This window comes from Bufo gargarizans, chromosome 9 (genome assembly GCF_014858855.1).
Source record: "Bufo gargarizans isolate SCDJY-AF-19 chromosome 9, ASM1485885v1, whole genome shotgun sequence".
Lineage (NCBI taxonomy): Eukaryota > Metazoa > Chordata > Amphibia > Anura > Bufonidae > Bufo > Bufo gargarizans.
The window spans coordinates 154,950,790-154,966,658 of record NC_058088.1 but is presented as its reverse complement, the minus strand read 5'-3'; the positions used below and the strand labels follow the sequence as shown (position 1 = coordinate 154,966,658).

The 15,869-nt window shown below is 41.3% G+C and overlaps 1 protein-coding gene across 1 annotated transcript in view; it reads right to left on the bottom strand.

Moving 5' to 3' along the window:
- Positions 1-302: 302 nt before the first annotated feature.
- ASTN2 (astrotactin 2) overlaps positions 303-15,869 on the bottom strand; it is an 859,422-nt gene continuing 843,855 nt past the window's right edge. The window contains exon 22 of the mRNA XM_044306147.1: positions 303-728. Within this exon, the coding sequence (XP_044162082.1) occupies positions 491-728 (238 nt within the window). The 3' untranslated portion in view covers positions 303-490. The remainder of the gene's footprint in view (positions 729-15,869) is intronic.

The window sequence follows — 15,869 nt, the reverse complement described above, 5'->3', positions numbered from 1 at the left end:
GTTTCTGTGATATTTGCAACACTGAACACAATGGAATGAATACACTTATATGAGCACTGTGACAGTCAGTGTACATGTGATATGTACTGTAATAAGATGTTTAATGCATACAGATTGTTGGACGATACACACAAAAATTAGCAGGTTAAGTGACCTATAAAAAGCAAGAAAAATATAAAATTCCCTGCATCATTTCCACATTAATTGGAAAACCAAAAGGGAAACTAAAAATATTGGACTGGGAAAAGGAAAAACTCCATCTAAGAAGTAAGTTGTAGAGCAGTGCCTTGCTGGTACTTTTCTCAGGGTTTAAAAAAAAAATGTCTTAAAAAAAATAATATGGATATGTGTTTTTTCATAGCACCCTATCTGTCCTTAGTTTATAAAAGTCGCTATGATCAGTTTCTTGGCTGCTTGTGAGATAACGCTGGCATGACAGTTAATTCTTTTTCAAAAACATCTTGAAGAGGCTAAACTTTTCTCAAATGGCTCATCGTCCTTTTGAATCTCCATACGTGTTGCGAGGCATGGATACCATTTTCTCTTCACATGTAAATTTGTTGTCCCTCAAAATGCTATACAAAACAAAACCGGACGTTCGAAGATCTTCACTGTGACAGATTAGGTAAGGAATGTTGTCTATCCGACGCTGGATATGTGCACTCCGCAGTAGTCCAGAGCAATGGCTGCTTACTTTTTCTAGCCTTCTGAGAACTAGGTGGGCTTTCCTAAAAAAGACAAAAAATAATAATAAAACGTGATCAATCAGAATCTGTGAATCATAAAGTACTACATTAGTGCTCTAGTAAGAGTGTTACATAAATATTTTTTTATAAATGCATAATTTTGTCAGTTTGAGATTTTTTTTTTGTCTACCATCACATACCAGCTGTCCTGGTATAATTCTCACTCCTTCATTCCGTTTGCGTCTCAGTAAATTTCGTTAAAAATACCAGAAAAAAATGGTGCAGCATCCTCCACAATTTTTTTTAATGACCACACAATGCAAACTTTATGGACCACATTATAGTCAATGGGGTCCATCAGACGCTGTTGGGGTCCATCATGTGATGGCTCCATCAGTGCTATTACTTTATTTTTTCTGTGAAAAAATGGATATGCCAACGCAGATGTGAACAGAGCCCAATTTCCTTGGGATGTCCTTGTTGGGGCGTATATACAGAAGAGGCGTTCCAATATGACCATCATTATGGTACCAGAATTCTTCACCAAGGACAGAAAATGTTTGTTTCCAACTATCCCATCTTTTCTATTACCCTTGGTCCAATTTCCCACCCCATTTCTGGTTAACAATACAGTTTTTTCTAAAGATGGGAGGTCTAATAATGTTCTTCCACCCATTAGCAAAGGGAAAGGAATTAACTGGAGTTATCCCACTTCTTCCAAAGACACCGATAGTAACCTAGTCTATGGTATAAACTGAAAAAAGGCTAACAATCCTTGGATTCCTAGCATTCATTAAAGGGGTTGTCTCATTTCAGCAAATGGCAATTATTGTGTACAGAAAGTTAATACAAGGCACTTATTAATGCATTGTGATTGCCCACATTGCCTTTTTTGCTGGTCTGATTCATTTTTTCCATCACATTAAACACTGCTCGTATCCAGCGGTTATGGCCACCCTACAATCCAGCAATGGTGGCCGTGCTTGCACACTATATGAAAAGGGCAGGCCTCTCTGGTGGTCAGGACCGTGGGAGTGCACATAGGTGACACTTTTTCCTATACTGTACAACCATGGCCACCACTGATGGATTGCAAGGTGGTCATAACCCCTGGATAAGAGCAGTGTATAATGTGCAAAGCAGATTTTTTTTTACCTTGGCTACAGACTTTTGCACCATCTTTTTTGAATAACCCTGTGTTATAATAAAGCTTAAAGATTCCAAGATCTGTCAAAACAGCACTGATCAAGGTTTTGTAAGGGCTCATGCACACAGCCATTGCCCGATCATGTGCAAACTGCAACACGGATGCCGACCCATTCATTTGAGTGGGTCTTCAATCTGGAAGGTTGGTGCGGAACAGAGGCACGGAAACCCATGGAAGCACCACGGTCGGTGCCCGTGCATTGCGAACCGCATTTTGCGGTCCACAGCACGGGCCCGGTTCGCACATGTTTGTATGCATGAGCCCTAACTGACAACATTTCCACTGATTAGTATAATCAGTAACCATATCCCAAGCCATGGTGAAGTTTATGAGCCCATCCCTCAATTGCTTCCATTTGCCTCATAATTGTAGTATCCTATCAATTAATATTTAGCAAGTGGGACAGAGAAACTAGGTGAAATAAATACTTCGAAATTACAAAACCACATGTCTAGCAAATGGTCAATATTTCATCTTCTTGTTTCATCATTAAAGCGCATATGATACAGCTGAATCCATACAGCATGAAATTCATAAAGTCCAAGGTGCAAAGTCCCTATAAGTTAATACTTATCGGTCCCAATGTAAGGAGACTGTTCACATGGAAGTGGAGGGTCGTTGTGCCCACACGCTATGTGACATTTCAGGGGGGTCACCTCCTTTGCTGTTTCGGGAGCAAATACTTTGGTCAGAGACTGCTGAGGCTATGACCACATGGCATAGGAGTACCAGGTGGCCATATGAGCCGCAGCGAGCTCTAATGAAAATAATTATAACTGCACTGTTTAGCCCATCTGTATTGTTAATGGCTGATTGACGGACATTAACAATGCAGATCAACTAATTAGTGCAGTCACAACTAGTTGATTAGAGCCCAGTATGGCTTGTACGGCTAGGTCATTTACAAAAACAGAGCGGCCATGTCACGACACAGTAACGCCAGCAGCCTGCCTCGACTGCTGATCCTGACAAATGCATCCTACCATCTCTTACTTAGCTTACAACTTTTTCTAAACGGACTAGATTAAAAAAGTGGGAAGATAACAATATAAAAAAATAAAATTCTGGGTGATTTTCTTAGCTCCAGTTTTTATCTAATTAATAAACCTTAAAGCGATCTTCCAGTCTGTGTCATACACTGCCCTCTTATGCCCCACACAGTTTTGCCTGGGGTGCTTCTTTAAAGCGCTCCTCCAGTCCAAACTGAAGATTGGACTATACATTTCTACATATCTAGTGCCCTCCTCAAGATATATCCTGATTTAGTGCCTCCGTTCTGCTCCCCAATACCTTTGTCCCAAAATGGCCACCTCAGACTATTCTATACAATACAAGCCAGCACTTTGTTACCAGCAAGCACTCTAACCCCCCCTTTGTGACTCTGACTGCAGCTATTTTTTTACTCACCCCCCTGTATCTCACTTGTTCTCAATTGTCACTATCTGGGAGAACACGAATATTCCATCTCTCGAGCTACAGGAACGCAGTGCTACAACACAGTATCAGGAGCCGTGAGCTGTCTCAGTGCCAGCATGTAGCGGTACACTATTCATGGACTTAGGTGGACCTGTGAGCACTGTGCATTATTATGTGTGCTGCTTGTTCTAACATATTGTTTTTTGTTTGATGCTTTGTAATTATTTATTTATTATTGTCATTTTAAAATCTCCTTATTAACTTTGATACTATGTTTTATAGCAATTTTATCTGATCAGTTATTGCCCTAATGTAACGTATCGACTGTGCTACTGCTGTCTACCTATTCTACTACTCTAATTTATCTAGTCCTCTGATAACCAAACAGGTAAACACATAGGGACTTGGTGAAGTATGCTGATTTGTTCAGATTGTTTAATATCATATTGTCATGAAAGGTAGGGAACAGCGCAGCCCAGAACTCCAGCCGCACCACTGTCCCTACCTACTTCTACTACGTCTGTGACTTTATTACATGGAGAGGCCCACACCTAAATAAGTCAGACGGAAAGAGATGAAAACCAAACAGGCAAAACTAGGACTGGATCAGAATCCAAAATCTAATTCAAATACACAGCAGAGTGAAACCAGGAGATACCATCAGAGACAAAGTCAGCAGGCAAAGGTGAGAGTCAAATATCAACAGTTTCCAGTATCAAGCAAGAAGGTCATGTCAGAGACAAAATCAATATACAGAGGCAAAAGTGCAGTGCTACAAAGAAACAAACACAAAGCTAGTCTGTAAGGCAGGAATACAAATCACAGGCAACTGTGGCCAGAAACTGCTTGTTTAAATAGCCCGTCCTCTGGAAGCATGTGATGCCGGAACCCGGCCTGAATGGTCCTTGTTCCCAGATAGGTTGACCAACCTTACTCTCAGTGTGGCCGCCAGGTAAGTATGCAACATATATATTGTTTAGCAAGTCTTTAATTACTGTGTTCCAGTTAGCATTATCTAGTAGGAGCATAACGTGTGCATACTGGAGTATCTATAACTCTGTTTTGTTTTGTTCCCTCGTTATTGTTCCTAGAAGTTTTTTAATGAACGTCCAATAGGCTTTTAGCATTTGGGGGTGTGTCCCTGCACAGTCTGACTAATTATACAGTGTCAAAGTTTGTAGGGTACCTCTCACTGGTAACACCATTCAAATGTATGGGCTCCGGTGAGGTGAAATTTGTTATCTACTTCGGTGATAATGAATTTCACCTCGCCAGAACCCATACATTTGATTCTATGATCCAAAGCTCACTTCGCTCAACCCTAGTAGTGATAATTGGTTTTTGACTGAGTGGCACCGCATAGCCCTTCTGTGGCATTTTAGCATATCAGTTGCCATCCATGTGACCAAGTGATCGGTCCTTCTAGCAGCCAACACAAGACATCTTGCCTTGGAAGCTCGCAGGTCCACCAAGCAGAAGCATCTATTGTACTGTTTTTCTTAGGACATCTGTTAGATGCCTAAATTAAAAGCTGTTCTGATGACAGATTCCTATAATTTTGTCTCCTTTCATTTTAATAACCTCAGATGTTCTTGTTAAATATGTCCTGGAAATTTAGAAAATAATAATGAATTGTCTCATTAAATTCATTTTCTTGCTGGAACAGCTTCTAAAACATAATTATTTTGTTTCTACGGTAAGTAGAAGATTTGTAAGATTTGTGGTGCTGTTTCCCTTTGGACTACAGCTAAGATAGAAGAAATACTTCAGTTTTATCTGTAAGTTGGACAGCTGTGTGACAAACAAGCACAAGACAGTAAAGACAAGGTGATCATGTAATATGTAGGCAGAGAATGGCCTGCATCATCTGCTATTAGAACTAAGTTCTGTGCTAACACTTCACAGAAAGTTGTGATTTATGCAAAACTTTGTCAAGACCATGAACTTATGGACACACTTATTGTAGCTTATTACAATACAAGATGATGCATATCACTTAAAGAGTGTTATCTAGGACTTTAAAATTAAAGTTCTATGCTTAGGATAGGCCATCAAAATTAGATTGGTGGGGCCCCACTCTTGGCACCCTTGCCAATAAGCTGTTTGAAGGGTCTGAAGCATCTGACAGAGCCTTTCAATGTTTTTCATGCACGTTTCCATATTGTAGTAGAGGATGTGCCTAATATTACAATTCAGCACAGCTTCAACCCATTTTTTTTTTTAGGATTATAGCTGTTAAAAATGCTCATCTGCTCAAAGGCACTGTTTATTTAGATCAGGGTATCAACAGGGTAACAGTCACATGTGCCATTGAAGCTAATGACTGACCTCAGTGATGACGTGTCCCCAAGCAGCAGGTGACTCAACAGTGATGTGCCACTTTGGGACACGTGACCACTGAGGCCAGTCAATGGGTGCAGTGGCACATATGATCCTGTCCGTACCCCGGCAAGAAGTAAACAGATAAGGGTATTTGACGATGATTAAAATTAAAGACAGCCAAGGTGCTTTAACGGAGTGGTGGGGAGAAAGCGAGTATGAGCTTTTCAACAGGTACCACATGCTCCAGGGGGCTAAGTAAACATGACTATAATCCTAGAAAACCCCTTTAAAGCGTATGGGACTGACCTGTAATACCAGGCATGGCCACTACTATAAGTACAGAGCTATGCCTGGTAAACACTCTGGCGAGTGCTGTGGCCTGTTCAAGGTGGGCAATCGGCAGTGTGCCAAGAGTCAATTCCCTACTACTAACAGAACAGGCTAACAATGGAATAATCAATAGCAATGGACCCTTTGTTGACTGATTATTATTAGTAACTCCCAAATATTAGCATTTTTTTAAAATTCAGAATAAAGCTATAATGAAAATTATAAAACATTTCCCATTGTAAGTCTTATTAGGGGTGAGTTAACACCCATTATGTTTTCAAACAGCTGACAATACTATAAAATAAGAAAAGAAGTAAAAATCACCATATCAATCACCCAACCTTTCCATACCAAAATTTCCCAGGTTCCCCGCCAGTCTTTGTTCACTTAATGATGATAATGTCTTGACAAGGTAAGTGACCACTGCAGCCAATCACCATCCAAAGTGGTGATGTGTTGACACTAAGGTCACAGTTGTCACCAGCGACTGACTGCAGAGGTCACAAGTCCTGTTGACACTTCACTGTTTGAGTTGGGTGAACAGAGACTGACAGGGAACCCAGGAAGCAATGATACTCCAACCCCAAAGAAAGTAAGAAGGCCAAAAATCCCCAGGAATGCAGTTACAGTAATTGGCAGAAAAGAATATTAAAGGACTTCTAATAGTTCTTATTTTGAAGAGATCTCTTTTTTCTTACATGTGGTGCATGTTGATTTTATCATTCTGCTCCTTGCTATGTCACACACTTTTTGTGTATGTGGAAAACCTAGTTAAATATTGTAAATTTTGACAAAATATCTCATTTTTATGTCTTTGTATAAACTGAGCATATCCACTTCTAAAGTGCTCAGATTCCTTTGCTGAAATCGTGAGGTCTGCAATGCAAGCAGTATATTATAAATATAGAAATGAGTCAGATGTACAGAAAAGAAAAGGTGTGACCTGAATGTAAGAAAATGACCTATGAAATCATTGAATGGACTGCATGTCAAGTTATGGATGAGACGGTCATGGCAGGACAGAGAAATTAGGGAGTTTGGGAAGAGGAGACTTACTGCTTTGTAACTCTTTCCAGCTCACTGTTATGATAGGAAAAGGAGGGCCACATGGAAAGTAAAGAAAAGCCCATTCAAGCCCAAACATCTGGAAACACTTTCTGTCTTTGTGAATAACATATATGCAGTCATTCTGCAGGTTTCCCAGACCCCGGTGTTTGTATTTAACTATAGTGGAGATCAGAAAGAACGTGGTGGCTGTAAGAGGGAGAATATCTCCACAGCTAGGTCCTCTTCCGGAAAAATAACAAAAATCACATGTTGATGGATACTGTAGGTTTTAGTAATTTTATATTCAAAGGGCTCATGCATACAACCATGGTTTGGGTCAACATCCAATCCACATTTTTTGCTGGTCGGATGCAGACCCATTCACTTCAACAGGGCCGCAAAAGATGTGGACACCACTCCGTGTGCTGTCCATATACACACGTCCGTTCCGTGGCCCCGCAAAAAAGTACCATGGACAAGGGTAGGACTGATCTATTGCAGGCCGGAGGTTCTGTTCAGCAAGACGCGGAATGCATGCGACCACCATCCATGTTTTTCCCCTGCAAACCGCCCTGTACTGTGCTCTCCTCCCTATCTACAGTCTGTGTAAGCTGCCCACCTTAAATCTACACATCTCTACGCACATCTGCTGTGCACAACCTCCTGTTACTATGTGAGAGAAAACAGGCGAGCGTGGATCTATGTCAAATTTTGCAACACCAGCAGCTAGTGGGAGGACTTACACACACTCTGCAGAAGTAAAATTTTAGGGAACTTTTTATAAAGGCTATTAAGTTGCTTAATTTAGCATTAAGGAAGCAAAAGTACAATAAAAAGAATTGTACTGATTTATATTAATAATAAACGCAATGATCATGTGATCTGGTAGCCTCGTTCTCTCTTTTTAAAGATTTTTTTTAACACATTTTTGCTCTTTTCTCCAGCCCCCCCTCTTTTAAGCTCTTGAACACAATGACAGCAATAACAAATAATGGCGGAGTGACACTGACATATACAGCTGTGGATAAATGCATTGTTGACAGTGTTAACAAACAGCATGTGCACTGTCACATTTGTTATGTTTTTTAACCCTTATTGTCCCTTATTGGGGTCAGATGCCTGCCCCGTATATATATATATATATATATATATATACACATATACATATATACACACACACACAGGGACAGAATGCTTGCCCGTATTTATACACTCACAAGTATTTATTGTCTAAAGAAACCGTGGCTTGTTCTGAAGTTGAACAAGCCTGAAAAAATTATCCCTTTTATTTGGGAGCAGCAGCAGTATAGTGTGGATGTGGAAAGGGTAAACTGTGTAGGTGTAATTCATGGTAGCAATAGTAAAGCCAACAGTAGCAGCACCGGAACAGACAAGGCAGTAGATGTGTCTCCGGCTGTGTTGGGGTAGTAGTAATAGCTTGTAGAGGTAATGGAAATCGCAGCAGGGGGAGTAGCAGCAGTCATATAGTATGGAATATGATGGTACAGAGCACTGAGATGATTGGTCTTCATGGGCAATGTCATTGTCCTCATCATCATCAGTCTTGTCCTCCTGTAAAAGTGACTCCTCCTCCTCTAGTAGCTCTTCCTCCTCCACTTCTTCCTCCATGGGATTTGCTACAGGGCAGCCAGAAAAATTCAGTGTTCTTCTTCTGCCGTCCCTTTTTGCATCAGCATGAGCGTCTGCTCTAAGATAAATATCCTGGGGATGACACAATCAATGCCGCAGTTATCCCTACTGACAAATTTGGTGGCATTTTGAAGGGCCTGAGTACGCAACTCTACGCGTCTCTTATGAGCTGTCACTGAAACAACACATGCTCCCTGGAAAGGTGGTCTGATACATGACCAAATAATTCACTGCTTTACACTGCTCATACAGAAACTCTTGGATATGCAAGGTAGTATTCAAGATGGAACATCGCAGATCAGTCAATGCAGTGGCAGACCGTTCTGTCACTGCAAGTCCAAGAGGGAGTTCCTTGCCTCATAAGAATGGCTACAGTCTCCTGGACACAAAGCAAGCACCCTCAGCAAACCACAGTGCAGTTTGAAAATGCCTTGTACGACTAAATGTATCACATGCTCCATGTTATTTCCCACAAATGCAGTGCAGCCATGAGGGTCCTGCCATCCTTGCCCAGTTTGAGTTGGCAAGGATGTATCCAGTAGAATATTTGCTGCTTGATGCACTTAAGCAAGTGATTGGCAGTGTGGCTACTCTCACCCAGGCTCATCAGCTCTAACACACCACGGCAACACTTCACTTTACACATATGATAGAAAGGAGGTGGAGTGGGAGGAACGCTCTGCCCTGCTTCTATTGGGAACAAGAGGATCTCCATAGAGGAGGATGTGGAGAAGGCTGATAAATGCCTGGTGTAGGGTGCTATGTCATCGCTGATGCAAAAAACATTGACCCAGTGGGCTGTGAAAGACATGTACTAGCCCTGCTTATAAAAGCTGCTCCAGGTGTCTACAGTGGCTTGCACTTTGCTGCACAGCAACAATTGCAAGGAGCAGCCCATGTTCTCCGCCACTCGACAACACAAGACTGGGATGGCTTTTTTAGAAAAATAATGGCAGCTAGGTATCTTCTAGTGAGGTTGAGTGCACGCCATCAGTTCCCTAAAGGCAGCAGAATTTATTAAGTGACTGACAGCAGTAACTCTGCCTCCTGCTACTTGGCCAGGTGGGAGTAAAGCTTGCAATTTATTGGATTTCTGTTTCCTGGCAACACATTTTCTTATCGATGGCTGGCCATGAAGTGGAGTAGGAGAAGTAGTCTGAGTGAATGAAGCAGTAAATTATGATGACGATGGCAAGGACACAGTACTGCATGTGGATGTGGCCTGGCTGCCGCAAAGGAGACCAGGAGGAGGTCACTCTAGTTGCGCTAGTTGGATGCAACTTCTATTTACCCACAAGGTCTGCTGATGCCACTTCATGTACTGCAATAGAGTTGTGGTGCCTACGTTTGTCTTTGAACTCCCATGGTTTATTTTAATCCTGCAGATCATGCACATGGCAATACTTTTGTCCAGCACTATCGAGAAAAACTACCAGATAGGAGATACAGAGAAGGTATGAGCGGCAGGGGCGATATTCGAATTTGCGATATTTCATGAATATTTGGGCAAATATTTGTCATAAATTTGAGAATTCATCATTTTTTTCTCGATTGCGAAAATGTAATGTAATATGCGCGTATTGCGCGTGCAATACAGGCGTGGGTCACTTTTGCTACATTTTTCAAGCTGCTAGAAGTTTCCTGAGACTAGAGAAAATGGGTGGCACGGCAGAACATTACAATAGCTTTATAGGCAGATAGAGTGCTCCAATATATTCGCTATTGCGCAAATTGCCAATTAATAATGCACATATTTTGGCGCAATACGTGCAGCTTAACATTTCAGCAGGTCTGACTACATATTACTGATTGGTGCATTAAGTATTTGTGGGGATTCTCTCTGGTAGTTAGGATTGGCGGGTGCAGCACAGAGGCAAAGTACAAGTTCTTGGTGTTTATTCACACGTGAAAGCAAAACAAAAACGAAAGTTGCTTGGTGATCGTTCACACACATGAAAAGTTCATATACAAAACAGTCACCTTTTCTCCTGGGTGTTACTTCACCCTGTTGGAAGTTCTGCTTTGTCAAGTTCACAGGCAGGCGTTAGGCAGCCTGTTCGCCCTCACAGGGGTTTAAGCCCTCCAGCCCGGCTCAAGCCGAGGATCCCAACACAGCCTCCAGATCACAGCACACAGACCTCCTGAGCTCCACTGTCAGATGGAGGTAATCCTTCCCACCTGGCAGTGCTGGCTGTTTTTTATGCCTGCAAAACCCGGCCTGGAACATGGGGAGTACTCCCAGTAAAAACTGTCCTGGATCAGCTATTACAGCCATACTAAGTATCAACTTTTGCTGACACATAAAAAACGGCTCTTACTCCACTGAGGCCAGGAACCTCGGTGACACGTACCTATCATCCACAATGATTCCTTGTTCTCCCACTAACTATCTGTATTATATTTATAAGCTAACTAACTAACTAACTATCTAATGTAATGACACAGCAAAGCACAAAGCACAGCAATGACACTGCTGTCTCTCTCAGAACTGCAAAAAACAGCAGAAAATGGCTGCTGGGGAGGTTCTTATATAGTAAGGGATAGGCAACTTTCCTATTGGTTGTTAGGGATCTTGCTAAGCTCAGACAAAGACATTGCAGCAAATCTTTGCAAATTCTCAAAGTGCCGATATTTGCGATTAAAATTCGCAATTCGAATATTCGCGCCCAACACTAATACAGAGCTAGCATAAGTTGAGTTTGGGCTTATAGCAGGCAGGCTTTGTGTCTGCACCACAGTATCAGTGGCATCACCAGTTCCCAAGCTGACCATAATAGAAGCAGCTCTGGCCTTGCCAGTGTTTTAGGAGTTTTTTTTGGGGAGGCCATACATTGCCTCTGCTCTTTATTGCCACTCCCATGGCCACCACCCTCCTCTTCCGATGTCACATTCTCCTCAGCACCCCAATCAAGCTTTCAGTCTAACACACAATCATCGTCAGTGTCTCCCAACACATTTATCAGACTGTGATACGTCATTGTGGGCTCCTTGTCCACCCTCCTGATTCCCTGTTCTGTATTTTCCTTCAGTGCCACTGTTGTTACCACTGCCTCTACTGCCACTACTGTAGCTACAAGTTCCACTATTACCACCCCCAACAAGAACAAAGCTATGTATGGGATCCTCCAACTCCCCCAGAACCACCTCATAGCAGTGCAAATGCTGACTGTTCTCACACAAGTCATCAGCAGGGAGACTCTCTTGAGTATCTTCCATAGCATGTGGGATTTTGTTGCTTTTTCTTAGGAAAAAAGAAGGTGCCCCACTAGAAGGGGGCAGTGAAGACAGAGATGACGCAACTGAAAGTCTTTTCTGGGGCTGCAAGAAGGACGAGCAGGAGGAATGCTTTGTAACCCCTGGCTCCAAGGCACGGTGTCAGACTCAGAGGTGACCCTGACATTATCCTTCTGTGACTGAGAGGAGGAGTTTGCCATCCAATCCACAATCAATCTTTGTCCTCAATAATAATATGGCACATATCATAAGCCAGAGAAAACTGTGGCCTACTACTACTGCTGGCTGGTGCTGCTACTGCTGTTTGCACCATTACCCACATTCTGACTGTCAAATGATGAGGCATGGTTCTTTCGCTTAGCACTCTTTCATTTACCAGACATTTCATTAGAGGCCAATAAATGAAAATTCACAGGTTTGGTACGCAGATTATTAAATGGTACTAGCAAAATGACAAGCATATTTTCTGCAATTTCCCCTTCTACAAACACACTGTACACTGGTATTGACAATTTACAATGGAAATGCAGTTTTCGCACTAAAATACTTGTGCTGTAACCAAATGGTATCTTTAAGAAATACAATAGATTCACTAAAATTAGTATACTAATACAGTTTCTGCAAGAAAGCATGTTCACTAACACTGGTATACAAATGGTGTTTCAGTAAAATGCCTTTGAATCTCTGCTGTAGCTGAATAGTATCCTGCAGTAATAAAATGGTACACAAACACAGGTACATGGATGTATTTCAGTGTGCTGAAAATTCCCAATTCAAACAGTAAATTGAGGATTTAAAAAAAGAAAAAGGGGGCAATTTCTCAGCTTTTGCAGTAGACTATATGCTATTGAGGTTCTGACAATAAGTCTTTGAACTTTAGAAACTTGAGGTTTTTAAGTAAAAAAAAAAAAAAAAAGAGCTGGCTGGCTGTCCATATGCAGTACCCCAGAACCTACAAAGTGTTAATTTGGTATTTTTCTAAAATGATTAATGCTTTGTATTTATTCCCAAAAGCTGTCTATAGGTGCCACTGTTTACTTAACTATGCCCTGTCTCAGCAGAGGGAACTAGCTTTCTCCTCTAAGGGAGGAGCTTTCTAGTTAGTATTGAATCAGCCACTTCAGTTAGTTTTGGGCTTTGCTTGTGAGAAAAGCAAAGCACAAAAATATGGGACAAAAAAGACTGTCTAGGATCACAAGGCCATGTGTTTTAGCAAGGTATTTGCTTGTTATGGCTACAGACTTTGTTGCTTGTGGAAATCTTAAAATTTAATGGCACCTTTGACATATATAACAGATTAGCTGACCATTCGTAGAGTTTGCATCTCACTATAGGAGCTCAATACTTTTTTAGAGTTTTGCATTGACCTCAGTACCATTCACCAGCTGAAGCATTTACACCTCCCGCCTTGCACCTGTACAACACTCATAACACTAAGGGCACCCCAAATACCATCAGGCAGGAGCCCCAACATTAGGGTGTGTCCCAAAGGGAAGAGAGGTTGCACCTTCCTATCACTGCCTTGGCCCTAGGGAGCACCGTTGTGAGGATTGCCTCTATAAATAATTATTATTTCCACTACGTTTTTCTGGGGTTTTAACAGAAAAAGTTGAGTTTGTGTCAGGATAAAACTAGCAAGCAAGCTGTATCAACTATTGTGGAACTTGTCAGCAAGCTGTTTAAACTATAAAACAACACGCAACTCAGAGTGTCCAGTCCCTCTCTCTTTATGCTAAGCTTTCCTGATAAAACCAATTATATATCCCTGTTCTGTCCTTAGAGTGTGTCTTTAGTACAGCTTTTTTCTGCTCTTTAATTGCTTTTTGGCAGACACAGCCACAACACATGCTCTCAGGTTGCAAGTGAAATACAGAATTACACTCTCCCTCCCAGGGTCATGTGATCCCCATCTCCTTCCCTATCACTTTCCCCTCTAATTTTCACAATAAAATGGCATTGTGTGCCACTTTTGCGACATTCGAGAAGTGAAACCTAATAGTTTTTGTTTGGATTTGTTTAGCAGACAAATGTATGTGAAAATCGTAACAAATTCAATTAATTTAGAATTGTTTTGCTCATCTGTACATCATGTTTACCTAGCATGTTATCTCTTGCAAACATATAGTATATTTTTTCGGCAGCAGTAGGTGATAAGATTTTTGGTTGTTCTAATTTTTACACTACAGTAACACCGATTTTCTGGATATTGTACTTTAGTGTTTCTATATTCTACTGCGCAGCAAATACAGGTATATGCTCATTTGGGTTAGTTTTACTCTCTGATTTTCATTGCAAAAAAGGGGGAAACTAACCCTAAAAGGTTCTTCAATTATATATATGGCAAACATATTAAAGAGGTTGTCCCACGAAAAAAATATATTCTACAGTTTTTAAACCAGCACCTGGAACTGAATACTTTTGTGATTGCATGTATTACAAAAAAAAATTGCATAGCCTCTGAGTTATTCAATAAAATGTATCTGAATAGCGCCACTTCATTTCTTATTTCTTTGACCTGCTCACTGAGAAGGCCGCACATGCTCAGTTTCATCCTTTAACTGTCTCCTAAGCTGTGATAGGCAGAGCATGGACACGCCCCCTTAGCTGCAGCAGAAAAGAGAGTTATCAGCTTGATATAAATTTAGCAGAAAAATGAATATGGAGATCTCTGGATCCATGTGAGGTACAGGGCTGGTTCTAGCTTTGTTAGAAAGTTTTTGTCATGGATTATATGATCTCTGATTTTCATTTTTTACATTATTCATAGGACAACCCCTTTAAAGGAAATCTGTCACCAGAATAATCACTATCAAAGTAAAGCCATGGCCTAATAGCACTTAGTACCTTATTTTCAGATGTGCCTTTGTTTCAGGAATAGATGTTTCTATCTTCTGAAAATACAATTTTTTTGTATGCCCAGGAGCACCTCCTGCCACAATGTGTCCATTCACCCCTCCTACATCACATTTCAAGCCATAACTCTGCCCCCCTTTTCCCTGCTCCCAGAATGAGGGAGGGCTTGGGCACTAGCAGGGGGCGTGCATGGGCTCCTTCCTGCAAGAGTGAAACCCTTCTGGGCACCTTACTGGCTCATTTGCATACCAAATAAACTGTTTTTTTTCCGAAGATAGAAAACATCTATTGCTGGAACAAAGGCACATCTGGAAATAAGGTACTAAGTGCTATTAGGCCATGGATTCACTTCAATAGCGAATATCCTGGTGACAGATTTCCTTTAAACCTGAAAGTGTTGGCCCATTAAAGGGCATCTGTCAGCAGATTTGTACCTATGAAACTGGTTGACCTGTTGCATGTGCACTTGGCAACTGAACACATCTGTGTTGGTCCCATGTTAATATGTGCCTGCATTGCTGAGAAAAATTATGCTTTAATATATGCAAATGAGCCTCTAGGAGCAGGAGAGGGAGCAGCGGTTGTAGAAAAAGCAGAGTCTCTAGGAGTAAGGGCAATGCCCCCATTGTGCCTAGAGGCTCATTTGCATATACGTAAAGCTGTTGTCTCGCTTCAGCAAATGGCGTTTATCATGTAAACAAAGGTTATTTTACTTTTTGCTATAGTGTACAAGCACAACCACCACTGCTGGATTGTAGGGTGGTCGTGACCCCTGGATATGAGCAGTGTATAATCTGATGGAACATGAATAAAGCCGGAAAAGGCAAGATGGACAATCACAATACAATACTAAGTAACATAACTTTCTCTACATGATAAATGCCATTTGCTGAAGTGAGACAACCATTTTAAGCAATGTGGACACATATGAACATGGGACCAATACAGATGCCGTCAACTACCAAGCGCACATGCAACAGGTCAGGCAGTTTCATAGGTACAAATCTTCTGACAAAGGCCCTTTAAAGATGAGGGAGGAGTTGTAGAGGATGAGGAGGAGAAACCAAATTTCTAAAAATATATTTTTATCTGCTGTATTCATAGAGGAAAATGAAAGGTTAGAT